General features: G+C 42.5%; 1 protein-coding gene across 1 annotated transcript in view; it reads left to right on the forward strand.

Annotated features, from left to right (window-relative positions):
* Window positions 1–19,874, forward strand: part of LOC117362664 (sodium/hydrogen exchanger 2-like) — a 76,027-nt gene extending 56,153 nt beyond the window's left edge. Inside the window, exons 9-12 of the mRNA XM_033949422.1 lie at window positions 2,916–3,012; window positions 7,278–7,409; window positions 12,286–12,367; window positions 18,689–19,874. Of these exons, the coding sequence (XP_033805313.1) occupies window positions 2,916–3,012; window positions 7,278–7,409; window positions 12,286–12,367; window positions 18,689–18,708 (331 nt within the window). The 3' untranslated portion in view covers window positions 18,709–19,874. The remainder of the gene's footprint in view (window positions 1–2,915; window positions 3,013–7,277; window positions 7,410–12,285; window positions 12,368–18,688) is intronic.
* The last annotated feature ends 529 nt before the right edge of the window (window positions 19,875–20,403 follow it).

Raw genomic sequence — 20,403 nt, forward strand, 5'->3', positions numbered from 1 at the left:
TGCTAACAAAGTCCAGAGGCTGTGGAACTATAGGTTAAAATAAGACACACCCAAAAACCTGGACACTGGATTTCTTTGAAAGTTTTGCTCTGTTTGAACAGCTTGTATTTTGCCTCATAGTTTTGAGTGCTTGTTTTGAGGTCTGCTAAGCTGAAGCATTTTTCCTTTTTTGTTCAATGCAACCAGTGAACATAATAAAACCTTTGTTTGATTATTCTGCTATCCTGGATTTTGAGGTGTGTGAGTTTCTTTTCCCTTGCCTGTTTCTTTTGGTAATGTCAGGGAATCTGATATTATACCTTAGGCAGACGCCTAAGAAGGCCTGAAGGGTACCCTGGTTAAAAGTGTACACATATGGACAGGAACAGTCACAGGGTTCCAGCTCGCTGCCGTGAACAGGAGCTGGGCAGGTGTGACAACAGATACACAATATAATCTTATTACATTACATTACATTAGAGATTTCTATTCTGCCATTACCTTGCAGTTCAAGGCGGATTACAAAAGAGTTATAAAAGGTGGGTTACAATATTGGATCATTGGTAAATTCAGGAGAAGTTGAGAAGGCGGGTTACAAAAAGAGATATAAATGGTGGAATACAGTAGATCATTGGTGAATTCAAGAGAAATTGAGAAGAACTGGTAGTATCTGTGGGGCAGGGTGAAGGCAGGAGTTTGGAAAGTAATTGATATGTTAAGAGTGATTCAGTGATTTCTTGAAGAGTATCGTTTTTATTTTTTTTCTGAAGATCTTGTATTCGGGGGTGGTTATCAGTAGGTTGGAGATTTGGTTATCCAGTTTTGCTGCTTGTGTTGCCAATAGTCCATCATACATTTTTTTCCGTTTGACTTCTTTGATTGGAGAGTATGTGAATGGGGTATGTGTTTTTCTATGTCTGGGTGATGTAGTTTGGTAGAGGCAGTTGTTTAGGTAGATTGGGCTGTCTCCGTTTAACAATTTAAATAGCATGAAGTAGAATTTAAATAGTATTCTTTCTTGAATTGGTAGCCAGTGTGAGTCGATGTATGCTTCTGTAATATGGTCGTGTTTTTTCAGTGAGTATATGAGTCTCAGCGCTGTATTTTGGATTGTTTGTAGTTGTTTAGTCATTGTTGCAGGGCAGGGGAGGTAGAGGATGTTGCAGTAGTCCAGTAGGCCTAGTATAAGGGATTGAACTATGAGCTGAAATTGTGGTCTTTCTTATTAACAACACATAACGGTTAATCACAAAATTAAACTACACAAATGTTTTATTATTTGTACACTTGATGTAAGATTGAAAATGAATAAAGAATTAAAAAAAAAACTACACAAAGCACACTGACAGCAGATGTAAATTTTCAAAATTGACATAATTCAATCACTAAATTTAAAAATAAAATCTTTCCCCCCCTACCTTTGTTGTCTCCCTCCCTCCATGCTATGCCATACCTTCTGGCCTGCTCCCGCCTAGCCATTTTATGCCACCCCCGGTATTATCTTTAGGCTGGTTCCCTCTTCCTCACTCATGCAGTGCACAAAGCTGTGGGCAGCAGTTCCTTGCACGTCCCGTGCCTCATCTGGAAGCCTTCCCTCTGATGTTGCAATGTCAGAGAGAAGGCTTCCGGTTCAGGTGCAGGATGCATGTAGGAGCTACTGCCCATGGCTTTGTGCACTGAATCAGTGAGGAAGAGGGAGCTGGCTCGAAGATAACGCCGCATCGATCGCACCGTGGACCGGCGGTTGAAGAACACTGTTTTGGGCCTGATGCACATGCTGGCGCTGTGGACCAGCAGGAAATTTCTGTGGACCGGCACCGGTCCATGGACCGGTGGTTGAAGAACACTGCCCTAGGGGACTCAGGAGGGGTTCTTTTTTTTATAGTATGCAGATGCTGGCCCAATATTCAGATCCTAAGATAGCAGAAAGATGAGTATGGGAGATCCTAAATCTTAAAAATACTGATGTCAACTACCATATGAGATAATAGATCATAGAAAGAACATAGATAGTAATATCTTCTTTTAGTCATAAAATGTCCTAAAGGGTCATTATTCAAGTAAAAATCACTGATCCATATCAGAAAATCATTTATAAAGAAATCTTAAGAGAGATCTTCTGTTAATCTGTTCACTAACCACAACAAAAATTATTAATAAGCACCCAAAGGAGAGAAGCATCAGAATTTCTATTGAAAAAGGATCATGGGGCCTCTTATAGCTCATGCTATTGTAGTACCCACTTCACCAATCCTCATCAAATTCAATCATCTGCTTCTACCCCCAACTTTCCTATTATAAATAAACTTTATTCAAAAACTCTGTTCTAAAATTCCCTTCATAAATTTTGAAAATGATGGAAAATATTCAAAAATTTATATAAAACCATTTTTCAACAATAATCACAACATCAGCGCTATTAACAAGTTAGTTATTTTATATCATTTCTGCAGTGGTGTAGTAAGGGGATAGGGGGAGGACTGACCCGGGAGCTGTCTTCACGGAGGCACCAGTGCCTCTCCTCCTTCTTCCCTCCCCCCATGTTTCTCTTTAAATGTTCTCTGGCATGAGTAGCATCTTTTACTTTCTGCTCACAGGACCAGGAAGTGATGTCAGAAGGGAGCCGAGACTGGTGCAAGCAATAAGTAGAAGATGTTGCTCGTGCCGGCAAACATTTAAAGTGACACTCAGGGGGTGGGGGTTGTTCAAGAGGTGGGGAAGAGTAGGGGGCGGTGCACAGCATGGATGTGTCAAGTGCCACTGCCCTGGGTGCCAATCTATCTCACTATGCAACTGCATTTATGTAATATAAATGGTTAATCTTTAATAAATCTCATTAATAATTTTACTAATATCTTGTGGAAACTTATCAATGTGAACACTGTTGATTAGTGAAATTATTTAATTTCTTATATTGATTTTTAAACTCTCAACAGAAATGATGAAATGCAAGATATAAATCTAATGTCTCTGGATAACTTGGAAAACTTACAAGACCTGTTATCAAAGAATTTGTATCAAATACGACAGCGAGTAAGAGTCAGACGTATTTAATTCCTTGTTGCTTATAAATATTTTTGTGTCCTGCTTGACTTTTGTGTTCATTCTTATTTGTTATGCTTGACTGAATAGTATAATATAAAATTTCACAAAGAACTAATGGAGCCTATTTTCAGGAATGTACCTGTGAACAGTCTGTCCTCAGAGCAACAGATATCAAAAACAGTAAACAGCTACCAAGAAATGAAATAAAAAATTACTGAAAGAAAAGTTAAAAAAAAAAAAAAAATTATCACAGAAATAAAACACAGAAAAAAAAGCATTAAAAGCAACAAAAATGTATAACTACATGTCTGTTGTGCCCATGTACAATTTAGTCTTATTCATAATATATATTGAAAATATGAAAATATGTGAAACATTGGAAACAGACTTTCACAGCAACAGATACTGCCTCCCTCTACATAGTCTGTTGTTCTGAGGATGGATTGTAATTACATGAAAATAGGAAAATGTGCCAGAGCCAGATTTCTCCTATCTGCTTGATATCTTCTAAAAATATGATGTAGATTGGATTCAAAAAGTAAAAAAAATATCTTAGGGGCTAATAGAGATACTGAAATGGCTTATTTTAAAATTGATTAAACCCCCTCTCCCCCTTTTTATAAAACCTTAGCATGGTTTATAGCAGTGTTTCTCAACTTCTTCAAGCCAAGAACCCTCTAAGCCTAACAAATATCAACCAAGTACCCCTGCCCAAGCTCCACCCTTGACCACACCCCCATAATAATAGTACTAATTGTAATGCAATTTCTTCCATCCATTTTTCATATACACACAATGTAATCTTATTAATACACTAGTGTTTAAGCCCGTTAGATTAACGGGTGCTAGAATAGATGTGTGTGTCTGTTTTTCTTTCTTTCTCTCTCTCCCCTTGACCGCTGTCTGTCTGTCTATGTTTATTTGTTTTTCTCTCCTTGGACACTGGCTGTCTCTCCTTGGACGCTGCCTGAATGTCTTCCTTTCTGTCTGTCTCACTGGCCCCCTGTGTGTCATTCTTTGTGTCTGTGTCCTTGTATCATTGCCCCACCCCCCCAGAGCAAAGTTGTCTGCCCCCAGCATACCCCTTCCCCTCTCCCTGTCTCTCCATGGCCCCCTTCTGTCTTCCCCTTCCCCCCCCCTGAGCAAAGCTGTCTGGCCCCCAGCAAACCTCTCCAACAAAAGCATCCCCCTGTACCTGCAGCATCGGCACAACACCCTTCAGCCAATCGTGAGTGCTCAGAGCGCGAGAGGGAGCGAGGCCTGCAACTTCTTCAGCGTCGGTGAGGAAGGAGAGGTTGGCCCAACTCAGGGGCTTTGTGGACAGTCTTCTGCGGCTCGAAGCCCTCCTCCCAGCAGCCACTTCCAGCAGCACTCCGTACTGCCTTCCTCCCGCCGCCCAGAGTAGATGTCTGTATGTTTTTTTTTTGTTTTTTTTTTATTTGTCTCTCTCTCCTTGGACGCTGTCTGTCTGTCATTCTTTGTGTCTGTGTGTCTCCCTGGTCCTCTGTCTGTCCATCTTTCTTTCTGTCTGTCTCCCTGGCCCCCCTGCTTGTCAAAACAGCCCCCTTTCCCTCTCCCCCTGTTCTGCAATGCCTACCTGCTCCGTGGCCCCCTTCTGTTCCTCCCCCACCTGATTGCTGTCTGCCCCCAGCACACCCTTCCCCCCAAAGCAGCCCCTTTCCCTCTCCCCCTATTCTGCAATGCTTACCTGCTCCATGGTCCCTTTCTGTCCCCCCCCCATGATTGCTGTCTGCACTCATCACAACCCTCCCACCAAAACAGCCCCCTTTCCTGTCTGCTCCATGCCCTTCTTTTTCCTCTTCCTCTCCCTGCATCCATGGTTTCTGCCACCGCTGCCACTCCTATTTAAAGCGGCCTGCTGATGTTCGCGGCCGGCTGTAGCGAACCTCGCAGGTCGCTGTCCACCTCAGTAGCATGTTCCCTCTGACGCGATCGTGTCAGAGGGAACGTGCTACCATGTGGAGAGCGGCCTGAGAGGTTCGCTACAGCCGGCCGCGAACCTCAGCAGGCCGCTTTGAACATGAGCGGTAGCGGCTGTTGTGGGAGGATGGGGGGGGAGTCGTTGACTTGCAGGCCGCTGTGAACAGGAGCGGCGGCAGGACCATGAGGCGGGAGTGAGTTGTTCGGCTTCCCCTATCTGGGGAAACCGCCATGCTGAGGAGAGCCGGGAGTGAGTTTTTCGACTTCCCCTATTTGGGGAAACCGCCGTGCCGAACTGAGCTGTGCTTCGGGAGTGAGTTGTTCGACTTCCCCTATCTGGGGAAACCGCCGTGACGAACTCAGCTGCGCGTGGGGCCGTAGTAAGCGCGGGGCATGCTGCACTCTTGGCGGCCACGGACATACGGATCATGGAAGCACACCGATAAGAATGCGCATGCGCCGCCTACGGTTTTATTATATAGATAACGGTAACCACAAAATTTTAAAAAAACACAAAGCACAATGTGCACACAGAAAATGTTAATTATCAATTTTATTGGGGGGGAGGATGTTTCAAAGAGATCAGGGCAGATGACTTTAAAATATGCAATCAGTAACAACTATAGAAAAATAGACAAATATAGAGCAAAATATAGAGAGCAAATATAAATTCACAAAACTGACAAAGTTTGATCACTAAATTGAAAATAAAATTATTTTTCCTACCTTTGTTTTCTAGTGATTTCATGTCTCTGGTTGCATTTCCAATATTTCTTCCTTTCTGCCTCCTGCACGCTTCCTTTCCTCTGGACCCCATTCACTTCCCCATCCAACATCTCTCTCTGTCTCTGTCCCTCCATGTGTCTAACTTTTCTTCCTCTTTCCTCCATCCCTACTGGCAATATGTCTCCCTCTGTCACTGTCCATCTGTCTTGAGAGATCCAGGCATCTCTCCCACCCCCTCTTCTGCCACATCCAACATTTCTCCCTCTCTCATCCTCCAGATCATGTGCAGCATTTTTCCCCTCTGCCCACCAGCCCCATGCCTATTTCTCCTTCTATCACCCCTCTCCAACATAATGCCACATTTCTCCCTTCATCACTATGCCCAACATTCCTCCCCCTTGCATCCCCTTCAATCTGGCCTCTCTACCACCATATCTAACATTTCTCCCTCTAATCCTTCTATTCCCCATGCATCTCCATGTCACTCTCTCTCTCTGCCCAATTTTCCTTTCTTCCTTTCCCCGTATGCACCATCTCTCACTCACACACTCATGCCCATCAATTCTCCCTTTCTATTCCCTCCCTCTCATTACTATGGAAATCTTCTAATGTGACTTGTGGTGATATATCATAAGTTCCTTTAGGGTCTACCTGGGCTACAGAGGTAAGTTTCCCCCGCTTCCCAGACCAAACCCCCTCCATATATAGCCCTCTTTCTGGCCAACCCAAACCCTTAGTGGCTACCTACCAACTCATTGGTGGTCCAGAAGGGTTCCAGGGGGCTCCACTGGGTCTTGGAGGTGGGGGAATTTTCCTTATAGGAAATATGACTCCTAGCAGTAATCACAAAAGACTGCCACTAGGGTGCCTTTTTGAAGTTGGCGCTAGAGTGCTTTGGAGTGATTGGGCATCACTCTTGGTTGATTCCTTGGAACCCAGCAAACCCTCTCAGGATCCCACCAGAATATCCCAGCAGACCACCCCTGGACCTCACCAGAACCCTCTGGACCATCAATGAGTTAGTAGATAGCCACTAAGGGGTTTGGGAGGGCCATACATGGGAAGGGGAGTTAGGTTGGGGAGAATTTACCACCACACCTCAGGAGCATCAGGCAGTGGTTTTGTGCAGCCCATTGCTCCAGGGCCAGAGAAATAATGCTGCTTGTGAGGTAGCTCACAAGCAGCATTATTCCTATAAAATGGGATTCAGCAATCTGCGGTACTGGGATACTGCAGGTTCCTGAATCCCATGGGGCGTCAAGGTGTGGAAAAGGGCAAATCTTTACCACACCTTGATGAATCTCCCCGTGTTATCAGCAAGTTTAATCACCTCACGCATTACTCCCATTTTTAAATCATTTATAAATATGTTAAAAAAGCAATGGTGCCAGCACAGACCCCTGGGGATTCCCACTATTTACCCTTCTCTTTTGAGAACATGGATGCATTTTTGGTAGCCAACTGAAACTGAGAATCTTTTAAAAGGATTAAAAAAAACAAAAAAAAAAAAACTAAGTTAAGCTATCCATCACATGAAATTTACTGTTTTGTGTTTTCTAAATGTCCAAATTAATTTTCTGTTTCAGATTCTGCTGTATAATAGACATAACCTGGCTGCAGATCCTTGTGAAAAACAGGCTAAGGAAATTCTTATCCGTCATCGACACAGCATGAGGGCTAGTCTGAGAAAAGATCGCCGCTTCTCTGAACACAGTTCAGTAAGTAGCTTTAGTTCGAGTGACGTAAGGGCTAATCTTCATTTCCTGAACTGTTTGCTAAACCTATGCGATAGGTTCTTAATGGCAATTAACTGAGTTGTGACTGATTAAATATTATAGATTAAACCCTTTTCTTCTATTGTTATCATGGACAGATGATGACCTTCTACTGTATATATAGTAATGACTGGACTATTCAGATGGATATCCATGTGACTGCATACCACTTTCTGGGGCTGATGTGGTAACCTGTGCTACTATTTAGCACAATATGTTATACTTGACTTTCTCACAAGGATGATTTGGGGGATTCCAGGGGGACTGGGGTTATGGGGGTCCACTTGGGCCCTAGGGATATTTTTAGTGAGGCTAGGGCTTAGATTATGAGCCCACTAGATACAGAGAAAGTACCTGCATATAATGTGTACAGCACTGTGTATGTCTAGTAGTGCTATAGAAACGATTAGTAGTAGTTGTTGGGAAAGGGGATGGGAAATAGAGGACCTCAGGGCAGACCACTGTGTCACTAGAGAAATCTTCATAATGGGGGTGAGGGAGGTCATGGACCAGGGTCTGTGCCACTAAACCTAGGGTTGCAATATTTTTTGGGGGGAAACCCTGGAAATGACCTCATCCCATTCCACCTCCAGCCCCACCCAGTTCTGCCACCCAGTTCTGGAGTTTCTGGAGCATGCACAGATGTGTGTGATCCCATCCACACATGCTCAGAGGCCGAGTTTTCACAGATATCTAGTAACCTTAACTAAGCCACCAGGAAAATTTTCAGGGTGGGGAATGGAGGGTTAGAGACTAAGGGCCCATGGGCCAATAGGTACTTTGTGCAAGGTCAGGGAGGGAGGAAGTGTTGTGGAGATCCAAGTCCTACTGATCCTCCAAGAAACTTTTGTAGGGTGGACTGGGGGAGGTCTGAATGTTCCAACCAGTTTTTAAATCTCTGTCTTCCTATTGGTGCAAGAGCTCATGCTCATAAAGAAGGGAATTATTTTACTTCACAATGCAGCAAAAAGATGCATCTTACCACAGCACTGAGCACTCAGCTTACAGCATTGAGGGGCACAATTTGTATGTTATGTTTACATTAGGAACCTTTGTGCAGAGCTTTAATGCATGGTTCTAATGCATGGTAAATGCGTTGGCCCCTCTGTTCTAATAGCTTGCTTAATTACATAGAAACATAGAAATAGACGGCAGATAAGGGCCCACGGCCCATCTAGTCTGCCCACCTTAATGTCCTTCCCCTACCTTTGCCCTGTGAATAGATCCCATGTGCTGATCCCATTTGGCCTTAAAATCAGGCACGCTGCTGGCCTCAATCACCTGTAGTGGAAGACTATTCCAGCGATCAACCACTCTTTCAGTGAAAAAGAATTTCCTGGTGTCACCTCGTAGTTTCCCGCCCCTGATTTTCAACGGATGCCCTCTTGTTGTCGTGGGACCCTTGAAAAAGAAGATATCTTCCTCCGCCTCGATGCGGCCCGTAAGATACTTGAATGTCTCGATCATGTCCCCCCTCTCTCTGCGCTCCTCGAGCGAGTATAGCTGTAATTTGTCAAGCCGTTTTTCGTATGGTAGATCCTTGAGTCCCGAGACCATCCGGATGGCCATTCTTTGCACCGACTCCAGTCTCAGCACATCCTTGCGATAATGCGGCCTCCAGAATTGCACACAGTATTCCAGGTGGGGCCTCACCATGGATCTATACAATGGCATAATGACTTCCGCCTTACGACTGACGAAACCCCTTCGTATGCAGCCCATGATTTGTCTTGCCTTGGACGAAGCCTGCTCCACTTGATTGGCAGACTTCATGTCCTCACTGACGATTACCCCCAAGTCTCGTTCTGCTACCGTTTTTGCTAGGATCTCGCTATTAAGGGTATAAGACTTGCATGGATTCTGGCTGCCCAGGTGCATAACTTTGCATTTTTTGGCATTAAAGTTGAGTTGCCATGTCCTAGACCATCGCTCCAGTAGGAGTAGGTCGTGCATCATGTTGTCGGGCACTGAATCTTTGTCTGTTGTGCATTTGCCCACTACATTACTCAGTTTGGCGTCATCGGCGAATAATGTTATTTTACCTCGAAGCCCTTCTGCCAAGTCTCTTATAAAGATGTTGAATAGGATTGGGCCCAAGACTGAGCCCTGTGGTACTCCACTAATCACCTCTGTCATTTCGGAGGGGGTGCCGTTCACCACCACTCTTTGGAGCCTACCTCCAAGCCAGCTCCCAACCCATTTTGTCAATGTGTCACCTAATCCTATAGAACTCATCTTGCTCAGTAACCTGCGGTGTGGTACGCTATCGAATGCTTTGCTAAAGTCCAGGTACACGATGTCCAGGGACTCCCCAATATCTAGCTTCCCCGTTACCCAGTCAAAGAAGCTGATCAGGTTGGATTGGCAGGATCTCCCCTTAATAAATCCATGTTGTCGGGGATCCCGTAGATTCTCCTCATCCAGGATCTTATCTAATTGGTGTTTGATTAGAGTTTCCATTAGTTTGCTCACTATCGATGTTAGACTCACTGGTCTGTAGTTTGCTGTCTCCATCTTTGAGTCTTTCTTGTGGAGTGGAATGACGTTAGCCGTCCTCCAGTCCAACGGGACGCTGCTTGTACTAAGGGAGAGGTTGTAGAGCGCGGACAGTGGCTCCGCCAAGACATCACTCAGTTCCCTAAGCACCCTGGGGTGCAGGTTGTCCGGCCCCATTGCCTTGCTAACCTTGAGCCTTGACAGCTCACCGTAGACACTGCTGGGCGTAAACTCAAAGTTACTAAATGGGTCAACTGAGCCAACCCTTGTCTGTAGCTGAGGGCCAAGCCCTGGCGCTTCTCGGGTGAAGACTGAGCAGAAGTATTCATTTAATAGTTGGGCTTTTTCCGAATCCTTTTCCACATAGTCTCCGTCTGGTTTCCTAAGACGTACAATTCCGCCTGAGTTTTTTCTTCTATCACTGATATACCTGAAGAAGGATTTATCTCCCTTCTGGATGTTCTTTGCTAGAGACTCCTCCATGAATGTATGAGAAACCCCACAGAGCTGTGCAGAAGTGGTGCTTATATGGCAGCCCCGGCAGTGAAGCCAGTGCCGAATGGACTTCTACGGACTGGGTTCAGTATGTGGCAAGACGGTTCAGGATAGGCTGGAGTTAGCTTGGCCAGCAACTCCAGCAGTGGAGCAGTGTGACTGATGCCAGGTGGATTTCTATGGCCTGTGTTTCATGTGCGGCAATATGGATCAGGAGCAATAGCGCATATTTTTATCACATTCATATAGTCTGAGTGGAGGTCTTACCTATCTCAAGAGAGAGAGGAAAAACATCTTATAGTAGAATTTAGCAAGTAAAATGAATAACTACTGGATTGTTGATTTAACATTGCCTCAAAAATTAATGTGACTGTTGGGCAGAGTAGATGAACCACACAGATCATTATGTTACTATTGGGGCATTTCTGAAACGCTAAGTTCCCGATGCTCAAAAGTCCCCATTAAAACCCCGTGTGCCATTGTATGTCCAAAAAATGTTATAAATCGGCACTTGGACATTTTTCTCACCAAAACGGCCATGTGCCGATTTTCAAAGATGACATTATGGGCATCTTGCTAGACTTCTTGACACTCTGCATCCAAATTTCGAGGAGGCGTGTTACTGGTGGATTTTGGGCATACTTAGCACTTGAACAACTTGCGGTGATAATTAAACATCTAAGTGCCAAAACGGTATCCAAGTTGACCAGATGGCCACTAGGGCTTAAGTAATGACACCCCCCCCCACTCCTCCATTGGTCACTGACCCCCTCCCACCCCACAAATATGAATGAAACAGTGCATACCTCTTTCTAAAACAGCAGAAATCCTAGCAGAGCAGCACAAAGGTGTCTTAAATAGTCTGGTGGATGGGCTAGTGAACCATAGAGACAAGGAACCAGGCCCATAAGCCAAACTATTTATGGTAGAAAGTGTGAGGCCACCAAAACTCTACTAAACTGCCATAAAGGTGCATAGTAGGTTTGGGGAAAGTTTTGGAGGGCTCACCAGAAATTCTAAGGGGGATATGGTGAGATGAACATTTGACACCCTTTATATGAAGTTCACAGCAGTGCTCTCTAAGGTTCCCTACTGCTCTGTTGTCATGTCTGTGTGGCCAGTCCATTACAATGCTGGCCCTCCTACATCCAAATGGTCTAGATTTAGATATTTTGAACTAGGACATTTTTGTGGTTGAAAGTGGCAAACAAAGTTAGGCATCCTGAGGTTGGACATCTTGATGGCCAATATGTCCAAACGAGTCATCAAAAAAAATTGGATGTCTAGTGTTTTCCCATCCTGACTTTTGGACGTCTTGCATGAAACATCCAAAGTCGGACTTAGACGTTCTGTCAAAAATGCCCCTCTGTTACTATGCTTTACCTTAGGCATATTTTTTTAGCTCTACATACTGTATATTTACTGGAACTACAGAAATGATTAGCAGTAGAATCTTCCCCTTAATGTGATATGAGATATCTGCTAATTATAATTTATTTATTTATATTCTACATATCCTACAATTCTTTGAGGATTACAAATTATTCAGGTACTCAAGCATTTTTCCCTATCTGTCCCGGCAGGCTCATGCTCTATCTAATGTACCTGGGGCACTAGGGGATTAAGTGACTTGCCCAGGGTTACAAGAAGCAATGCAGGATTTGAACCCACAACCCCAGGGTGCTGGGGCTGTAAGCTCTAACCACTGCACCACCATTGGATCTCCATATGATGTATCTGGAAAGCTTGAGCCTAGCATGATCACACTTTTAAAAGTTATTTCTTCCTCGTAGTATCATTAAGTGCATATATTTTGTTGCTTACACAGGCTACCTCTAACCGTCCTCGTCTGTCATTGCCTTTGAATGTCATATTCAATGCAGAAAGACCAAGAAGAATATCTTTTATAGGTAAGAGCAATAAAACATATTTCCATTATTTTTCACCTACCCCTTTTATGCCCTGCAACAGCCCCCTGCTCCTCCTTAACTATCTTTCTCTCTACAGTTGTATGAATGTCTTGTAGCTGTTGTGTGAATGAGATCTTTCAACTTCTAAGGCCCTACAGATTCTTTACTAAACCAGTGGTACAAATTTTGCAGGTCAACATAAGTCTCTTTATTTCTTTAGCAGTCACACCATCCCTATACTGAAGTTTAAAGTCTTGTGCCAACAATTTCTAGCTTCTAATCTTACACTATATGACATTAAGAGCTGAAAAGCACAGGCCCATGAGATCTGAACATTTTTTTAAAGTCTTAGGTATGTGGTAGTAGAATCCAAAGATTTTTCTGTCTCTGGACTCTTAATATAAGAACATAAGAATTGCCGTACTGGGACAGACAGAAGGTTCATCAAGTCCAGTATCCTGTTTCCAACAGTGGCCAGTCCAGGTCCCAAGTAGTAAAACAAATTTTATGCTGCTTATCCTAGGAATAAGCAGTGGATTTCCCCAAGCCATCTCAATAATGGCCTATGGACTTCTCTTTTAGGAAATTAGCCAAACCTTTTTTTTAAACCCTGCTAAGCTACTTAGTAGCTTCATCGCATGCCCCCTAGTCCTAGTATTTTTGGAAAGAGTGAACAAGTGATTTACATCTACCCTTTCCATTCCACTCAGTATTTTATAGACCTCTATCATATCACCCCTGAGCCGTCTCTTCTCCAAACTGAAGATCCCTAGCCACTTTAGTGTTTCCTCATAGGGAAGTTGTCCCATTCCTTTTATAATTTTTGTCACCCATCTATGTACTATTTCTAATTCTGCTATATATTTCTAATTCCACGACCAAAACTGCTATATTTGAGTGATACATTGGCATTATAACATTTTCATTTGTGTTTTCCATTTCTTTCCTGATAGAATGTTAGGAATTATTTGCTTTCTTAGCCACCACTGCCGGCGCAGCATATTGAGCTGAGGGTTTTGACATATCAACAATAACCTAGATCCTTTTCCTAGGCAATGTTGAACCCTGTATCATGTAGCTATAGTTTGGGTTTGTCTTTCACATGCATTACTTTGCACTTGCTCACATTAAACGTCATCTGCCATTTTAATGCTCAGTTTCCAAGTCTCACAAGGTCTTTTTGCAATTTTTCACAGTCCTCTTGTGATTTAACAACTTGTCATCAGCAAATTATCTCACAAGTTATTCCCATTTCTAGATCATTGATAAATAGCAGTTCTAGCACAGACCCCTTGGGAACCCCACTATTTACTTTTCTCTATTGAGAATATTGACCATTTAAACTTCTCTGTTTACTATCTTTCAGCCAGTTCTTAATCCATAACAGGACTTTATTCCTATTCCATGACTTTTTAATTTTCTCATATGTCATTGATGAGTTACTTTGTCACATGCCTTTTGAAAATCCAAATGCACAATATCAACCGGTTCACCTTTATCCACATGTTCATTTACCCCTTCAAAGAAATGCAGTAGATTGGTGAGGCAAGATTTCCCTTGACTAAATTCATGTTGACTTTTTCTAATTAATGCAAGCTTATATATATGTTCCTGTCATTGTGTTCTTTGTAATAGTCTCTACCATCTTGCCCAACACTGACATCAGACTCACCAGTCTATAATTTTCCAGATCATTTCTGGAACCTTTTTAAAAAAATTGGCACCAGGTTGGCCACCTTCCAGTCTTCCAGTACTATGCTGGATTTTAAGGAAAAATTACAAATTACTAACAACTCTGCAAATTCAGTTTTCAATTCTATCAGCACTCTGCAGTAAATTTATGAAACATAAATGTTCCACCATTCAAAAAGGCATGCATTTCCATAAATGCCCTCAACATTAACCACAGTGGTTTGGCATATACCATGGGTTAAATTTTACTGTTAACGTGTAATAGATGCAAAACATTAATATGGTTAATTACATAGGATCCTTAGTTAGAGAATAGGCCCTGTTGGGAATAGTTTCAGTTTTTCTTTAACTCATGCCTTTTAAGGCATGTTTAAGGCAAGATACGTACAGTAAGTAGATCCTTACCTGAGGGCTTATAGTCTATGGAGGACTTTTACTTAAATGAGGTAAGTTTTGGAGTTACCTCATGTTTAACATAAAAATGAATGTAATGTAATGTAATGTAATTTATTTCTTATATACCGCTACATCCGTTAGGTTCTAAGCGGTTTACAGAAAATATACATTAAGATTAGAAATAAGAAAGGTACTTGAAAAATTCCCTTACTGTCCCGAAGGCTCACAATCTAACTAAAGTACCTGGAGGGTAATAGAGAAGTGAAAAGTAGAGTTAGAGGAAAAATAAAAATAAAATAAACATTTTAACAAGACAGCATTGATCTAAATACTTTGGAAGGTAGAAGAGAGGAGAGAAAGGAATAGAAGCAGAAGGGGGAGCCGTTGAACAGTAGAATTCTGGAGAAATTTAAATGATAGAAATAGAACAAAACAAAGACAAAAGGCAAAACAATAGATAAGATTAAAGATAAATCATAAGCTGGAAAGAAATGTGTAGTAACTGCAAAGCTTCAACAGTTAATTCAAGGAAGTGATCCTTACATCTGCCCTGCAGGGTCACCATTATCCTCTACATTGCATCCCTTGGCACCTGCCTAGACAAATTAGGCTTAACTTTTTTAGACAACATCACCATCCTCCTTCCTTTTGATCAACCAACACACTTCATGCCAGACAAACTACCTAGAACACTATAAACAGTGGCTACATGGATGAAAGAATACAAACTAAAATTGAACCCAGACAAAACAAAATTTATACTTCTTGAAAAAAACAAAACCCCAACCATAACAAACTTAGTAATAAACTCGATCACATACCCCATTCAACCCACCCTAAGACTTCTGGTAGTGATGATAGACAGATGCTGTACCATGCAACCATAAATCAACAAAACAATACAGAAATTATTCACGGTCATGCGAAACTTAAGACAAATCCAAAAATTCTTCGACAGAAAACAATTCCAGCTCATGGTCCAATCCCTAGTCCTAGGATTTCTAGATAACTGCAACATCCTCTATCTCCCCTGCCCCACAGTCATGATAAAACTACAAACGGTACAAAACATAGCCTGAAACTGATCTATTCGCTGAAGAAATACGTCCATATCACCGCCGTATACCTCGACTCACATTGGCTCCCAATACAAGCAAGAATACTATTCAAATTTTGCTGTCTACTATTTAAAGCCATGAATAGAGATAGCCCAGCTTATATGAACAACCGCCTTATCCGAACTACTACAACCAGGCAAAGGAGAACCCGGACACCATTCATGCACCCCCCCCCCAATCAGAGGAGTCAAAAGCAAAAAATGTAAGATGGCCTACTGGCCACGCAGGCAGCGAAACTAGACCACCAACTATTCAATCTACTGACCATGACACCAGACTACAAAACTTTCAGAAAAGAAATAAAAACCCTGCTTTTCAAGAAATCCATCAAAACAAACTAACACCGCAGGAAGCACTTCAGTCCCCCGAAGTAACCCGTTCAACTCTGTAACTCTTCTGGAAATGTCTAGATAACCTCTTATGTAATCCGCCTTGAACTGCAAGGTAATGGCAGAATAAAAGTCACGTAATGTAATGTAATGTAATTTACCATATAGGGCAGTAATATACTGCAGTACACAGCACTGAGTTACATGTAGTTACAGATAGCGAGGGAATAAGCATGCAGTGACTCCATGTAGGGCAAACCCTATATAAAGTACTACCTGCCTTGCCAAGATTCCTACCAAGGGCTCCTACCCATGCCTCCCAGTCCCACCATCAATGTCCCTCCCTGCACCCACTTACAATATTAGCTCATTCTCCCAACATACAAACCCTGCCTCTCTTTTCAAAAAACTAGGCCCCTTACTCATACTCTTTCCCCTCGGGACCTACCTGATGTTGTCAGTGGTGGTGTCTTGAGAATCAGAGATCCCCTTCTGCTGTCACTAGTATTCTGCCCCCACCTGGGGTCATATTTCTATATATCCAGGACTCCGGATGAAGGAGAATGGTTTGTGTGTTGAAGAGGGTCTGATTATTGTGATCAGGGTGCAAGGGAGACCTTGATGGTGTGATCAGGTGTGTGTGTGTGTGGGGGGGATCAGTGGGATATTGGAGAAATCAGATGTGTCGGGGTATTGTGTCATGGGGAGATGTTGGAGTGGATGTGCTCAATGGTGTAGGTAAGGGGTGGGTGGGTGGTCTGCCCTGGATGCCATCTTGGTGGGGGTACTGGCACCCATACTCTCCACCCCACTTTCCTTACCCACCCCCCACTACCATGAGTTCCCGGTGCAAACAGCAATTCCAACCTGCTGCTCACGCCAGTGTCAGCTCTTCCTCTGACTTCACTTCCTGGACCCAACCAAGGAAGTGACATCAGAGGAAGAGCTGATGCTGGTGCGGGCAGCAGGCTGGGGTTGCTGCTTGCTCCGGGAACACTAAAGAGGTATGGGGGAAGGGAAGGCAAGCACATATGTGGCAGGATGGGATGAGATGGGGTGGAGCAGGAGCAGATGGGTGGGGTAGGGGTGCCATTACCCCAGGTGCCTCTCACCCTCACTACTCCACTGGGTGCGCTGTTATTCCAATATTACTGGTGGTTCTTTTTTATGGGAGTCATCAATCTAAGACAGACAGCAGCTGCACTATTAGATTACTGATAGCACAGCTGCACTTACTACCTCCTCTCAAGGTGAACATAAAGAGCAAAAGAGTTGCCATATTGGGGCAGACTGAAGGTCCATCAAGCACAGTAATCTGTTTCCAACAGTGGCCAATCCAGGTCCACAAATACCTGGCAAGATCCTAAAATATTAAAATAGATTTTATCCTGCTTATCCTAGAGATAAGCAGTGACTTTTCCCAAATGGCTTATGGACTTTTGTTTTAGAAAATTATCCAAACCATTTTTAAACCCTGCTAAGCTTAACTGCTTTCACCAGATGCTCTGGCAAAGAAGTCCAGAGTTTAATTCCACGAGTGTTTTTGGAAGGAGTAAACAATTGATTCACATCTACGTATTAGGTCTAGCTAAACTAACAGCATAGCTGACAGCTAGTGCATAGTAATGACCCTTGTGCTAGCTGTCATAGCTGGCTGAACCTCCTCTGGTCCTTGAGATGCCTAGAACCAGCCCACTCTGATGGCAGACAGCTAAAGTGCCATTTTTTAATGCAAAGGCCATGATATAGGGCAATAGACTAAAAGTGGAAGTAGCCACATTAGCTGCTTAATGCAACTTAGTATAAGAGCGAGAAGGTTAAGTGACTTGCCCATGATCACAGAAGGATCTGAACTAGGCTTCCCTGGTTCCAAATCTATTGCTCTATATATTAGGCTATGCCTCCTGCTTTAAGTAAACATGTGTTAACATACTTTAATGCAGGTTAGTAAATGAGGCCCACAGATATGAACACTTTTCCTCCAAAATGCAGTGGGACTTAACCAGCTAGGAGCCATTTCCAGCTGTCTAAGTCCTGTTTGCCTGGGAAACAGCGGTCTGTCTTCTGCTAAATATCCAGCTTGCCAGCTATATTGCGCACATAGCCAGTCACCGCCAATTTTTATTGGCTGGCCAGCTTAAGTCCACAGCGGCAAACTTTGCCTCAGATATTCAATGCCGGTGGCTGGATACTGCCCCGGTATTGAATATCCAGGATGACTGCAGCCTGCGGGAGGTAGCTGGGCTGCCTCCTGCGGACTGAATATCGGGCCCTTTATCACATGGTATTACTGGGCTCATTGAAAATTATTAAAGGAGGGAATCATCAAAGGGGGCTAAGTGCATTTGCATAAGCAAACACATTAGCGCACACTAATTACTAAATATGCCCATAGGAATATAATGAGTGTCTTTAGCAGTTAGAGCAGTGGTTCCCAACCCTGTCCTAGAGGACCACCAGCCAGTCAGGTTTTCAGGATAGCCCTAATGAATATGTATGGAGCAGATTTGCATGCCTGTCACCTCCATTATATGCAAATCTCTCTCAAGCATATTCATTAGGGTTGTTCCAAATACCCGACTGGCTGGTGGTCCTCCAGGACAGGGTTGGGACCTACTGAGTTAGAGCATGCTAACATGCTTACCGCCTTTTGATGAATTCCTCCATGACTGCTATTTGTGAACATAAGACAAAACACAACTTTTTGAAATATTTGATATCATATTTATTATTGTACTACATTTTTCTACTGTAATAATCACTGTCTTTTATTTTTAAACAAACAGACTTGCAGTCCTCAAGGTAGAAGCAGAAGTTATGCAAAATGAGGAAGGAAACTGAAACAATCCCTTATAGAGGAGAGGTGTCAAATCATCTGGATCAGGAAAATATGCAAAATCAAGATGGGAGAGTTACCCAAAGCAGAGACTCCCTCTTCACTGAAGAAGGCAGCGACTGGGGGATAGAAAAATTCTCTGCCCCTCATGATTATGGAATTGCAACAAATATAGGTCAAGCAATCTGTAAAAACAAGGAAACAGCAAGATTTGGCAGTGTGAGATAGAACTATTTCTCAGAGCAGAAATATTGAAGAACCTGTAACCCCACTACTATCCAGAGATATACCAGAATTTGGAAAACTGAAAGTAAAAAATGGCACAACCAAAACGTACCCAAAGCCTCCAAAATAAAACTTTTCTAATTTAATATTTACCTTTAAAATGTCATAAAATGTAATCAAAGAGCATGGATCTGATTGTTAAATACAAGGATCTTCAAAAAGTTTCTGCACTCATTTCTCGCTCAACCAAAATCATTCATTTCTGATGGCATTAAGAAATTAGTAGGCTGCTGGGAAAACTGTATCACAAAACAGGGTGATTACGTGGAAAAGTGAAGTAATTTGCTTTTGAGATATTTAATAAAAAGTCTTTAAAAAAAAATAAAAGTGAGGAAACTTTTTGAAGAACCCTTGTATATATTTTCTATTTATTCTTTATTATTAGGTCCTAAACTGTCCTTGTGGTTTAAGCTGTCATTTTTGAGTTGTTTCCTTTAACACTCATTAGGATTAATCAAAGCCTCTTTTTCTGGAATGGTTTCTTCTGGTTGGAAAAAAAAATACCCTATAATTCATATGGTTCTCAAAAAGGCTTCCTTGGACCCAAATGTTCTTTCTAATTATCCATTAGTGTCTGATTTATGTTTTCTCTCTAATCTGATGCAGAAGATTTGTCTTCAAACAGCTTTCTGTTCATGAAGTAAAAGTGTCAGCACTTCATCTTTTTAGCGTCGTTATGTTCAGCATTAGTTGGCAACAGCTGAAATATACGAGATTTAGATGATATTTCTTTTTTGAGTTTTGGCAAAATCTATGTGAGTGACAGCTTTCTTTGAACATCATCGTTCGTGATTCTTAAGACTCCTGAGGCAGGCCTGTTGGCCGAAACATGTATATGTCGAGTCATTAAATCATTGTGTCGTTTAAAGTACTATTGTGGCATTGGAGGAATAAAGATCTTCACAGTACCAGATGAGTTGGAGGACACTTTTTTAGTGCACATCATTCTGATCTAGACAATTCCATTTTGGTTCTTAGCACTTCATCTTTAACATTCTCGTTTTCAAGAAGGCCAAAGCATGGAGACTATTATTACATTAGTCTTCAGTAAAATTCATGGTTTGTTATATAATGGGTGAGTGATCTTGACTGTCACTAGATTTATCAGCTGTGTTCCCTCAGAATAATAAAATTTAAAGGCTCACATATAAGGCTTTATATGAAGATATACCCTTCTAATTGACAGCAGTAATTCTACCATATATTCCTGCATAATCACTGTGATGGTTTAATGAACACTGATATTCTCCCGCCCCCTTCTCATACATGAATCGAGTTCACAAGACATACCCCCTCTTTTACAATGCCACGCTAGAATTCCTATGAGCGTCCGAGCTGTTACCGCTGCGGTCATCGCTAAAAATGCTTGTGTGGCTTTGT

The sequence above is a fragment of the Geotrypetes seraphini genome, chromosome 6, assembly GCF_902459505.1.
Source record: "Geotrypetes seraphini chromosome 6, aGeoSer1.1, whole genome shotgun sequence".
Classification (NCBI taxonomy): Eukaryota; Metazoa; Chordata; class Amphibia; order Gymnophiona; family Dermophiidae; genus Geotrypetes; species Geotrypetes seraphini.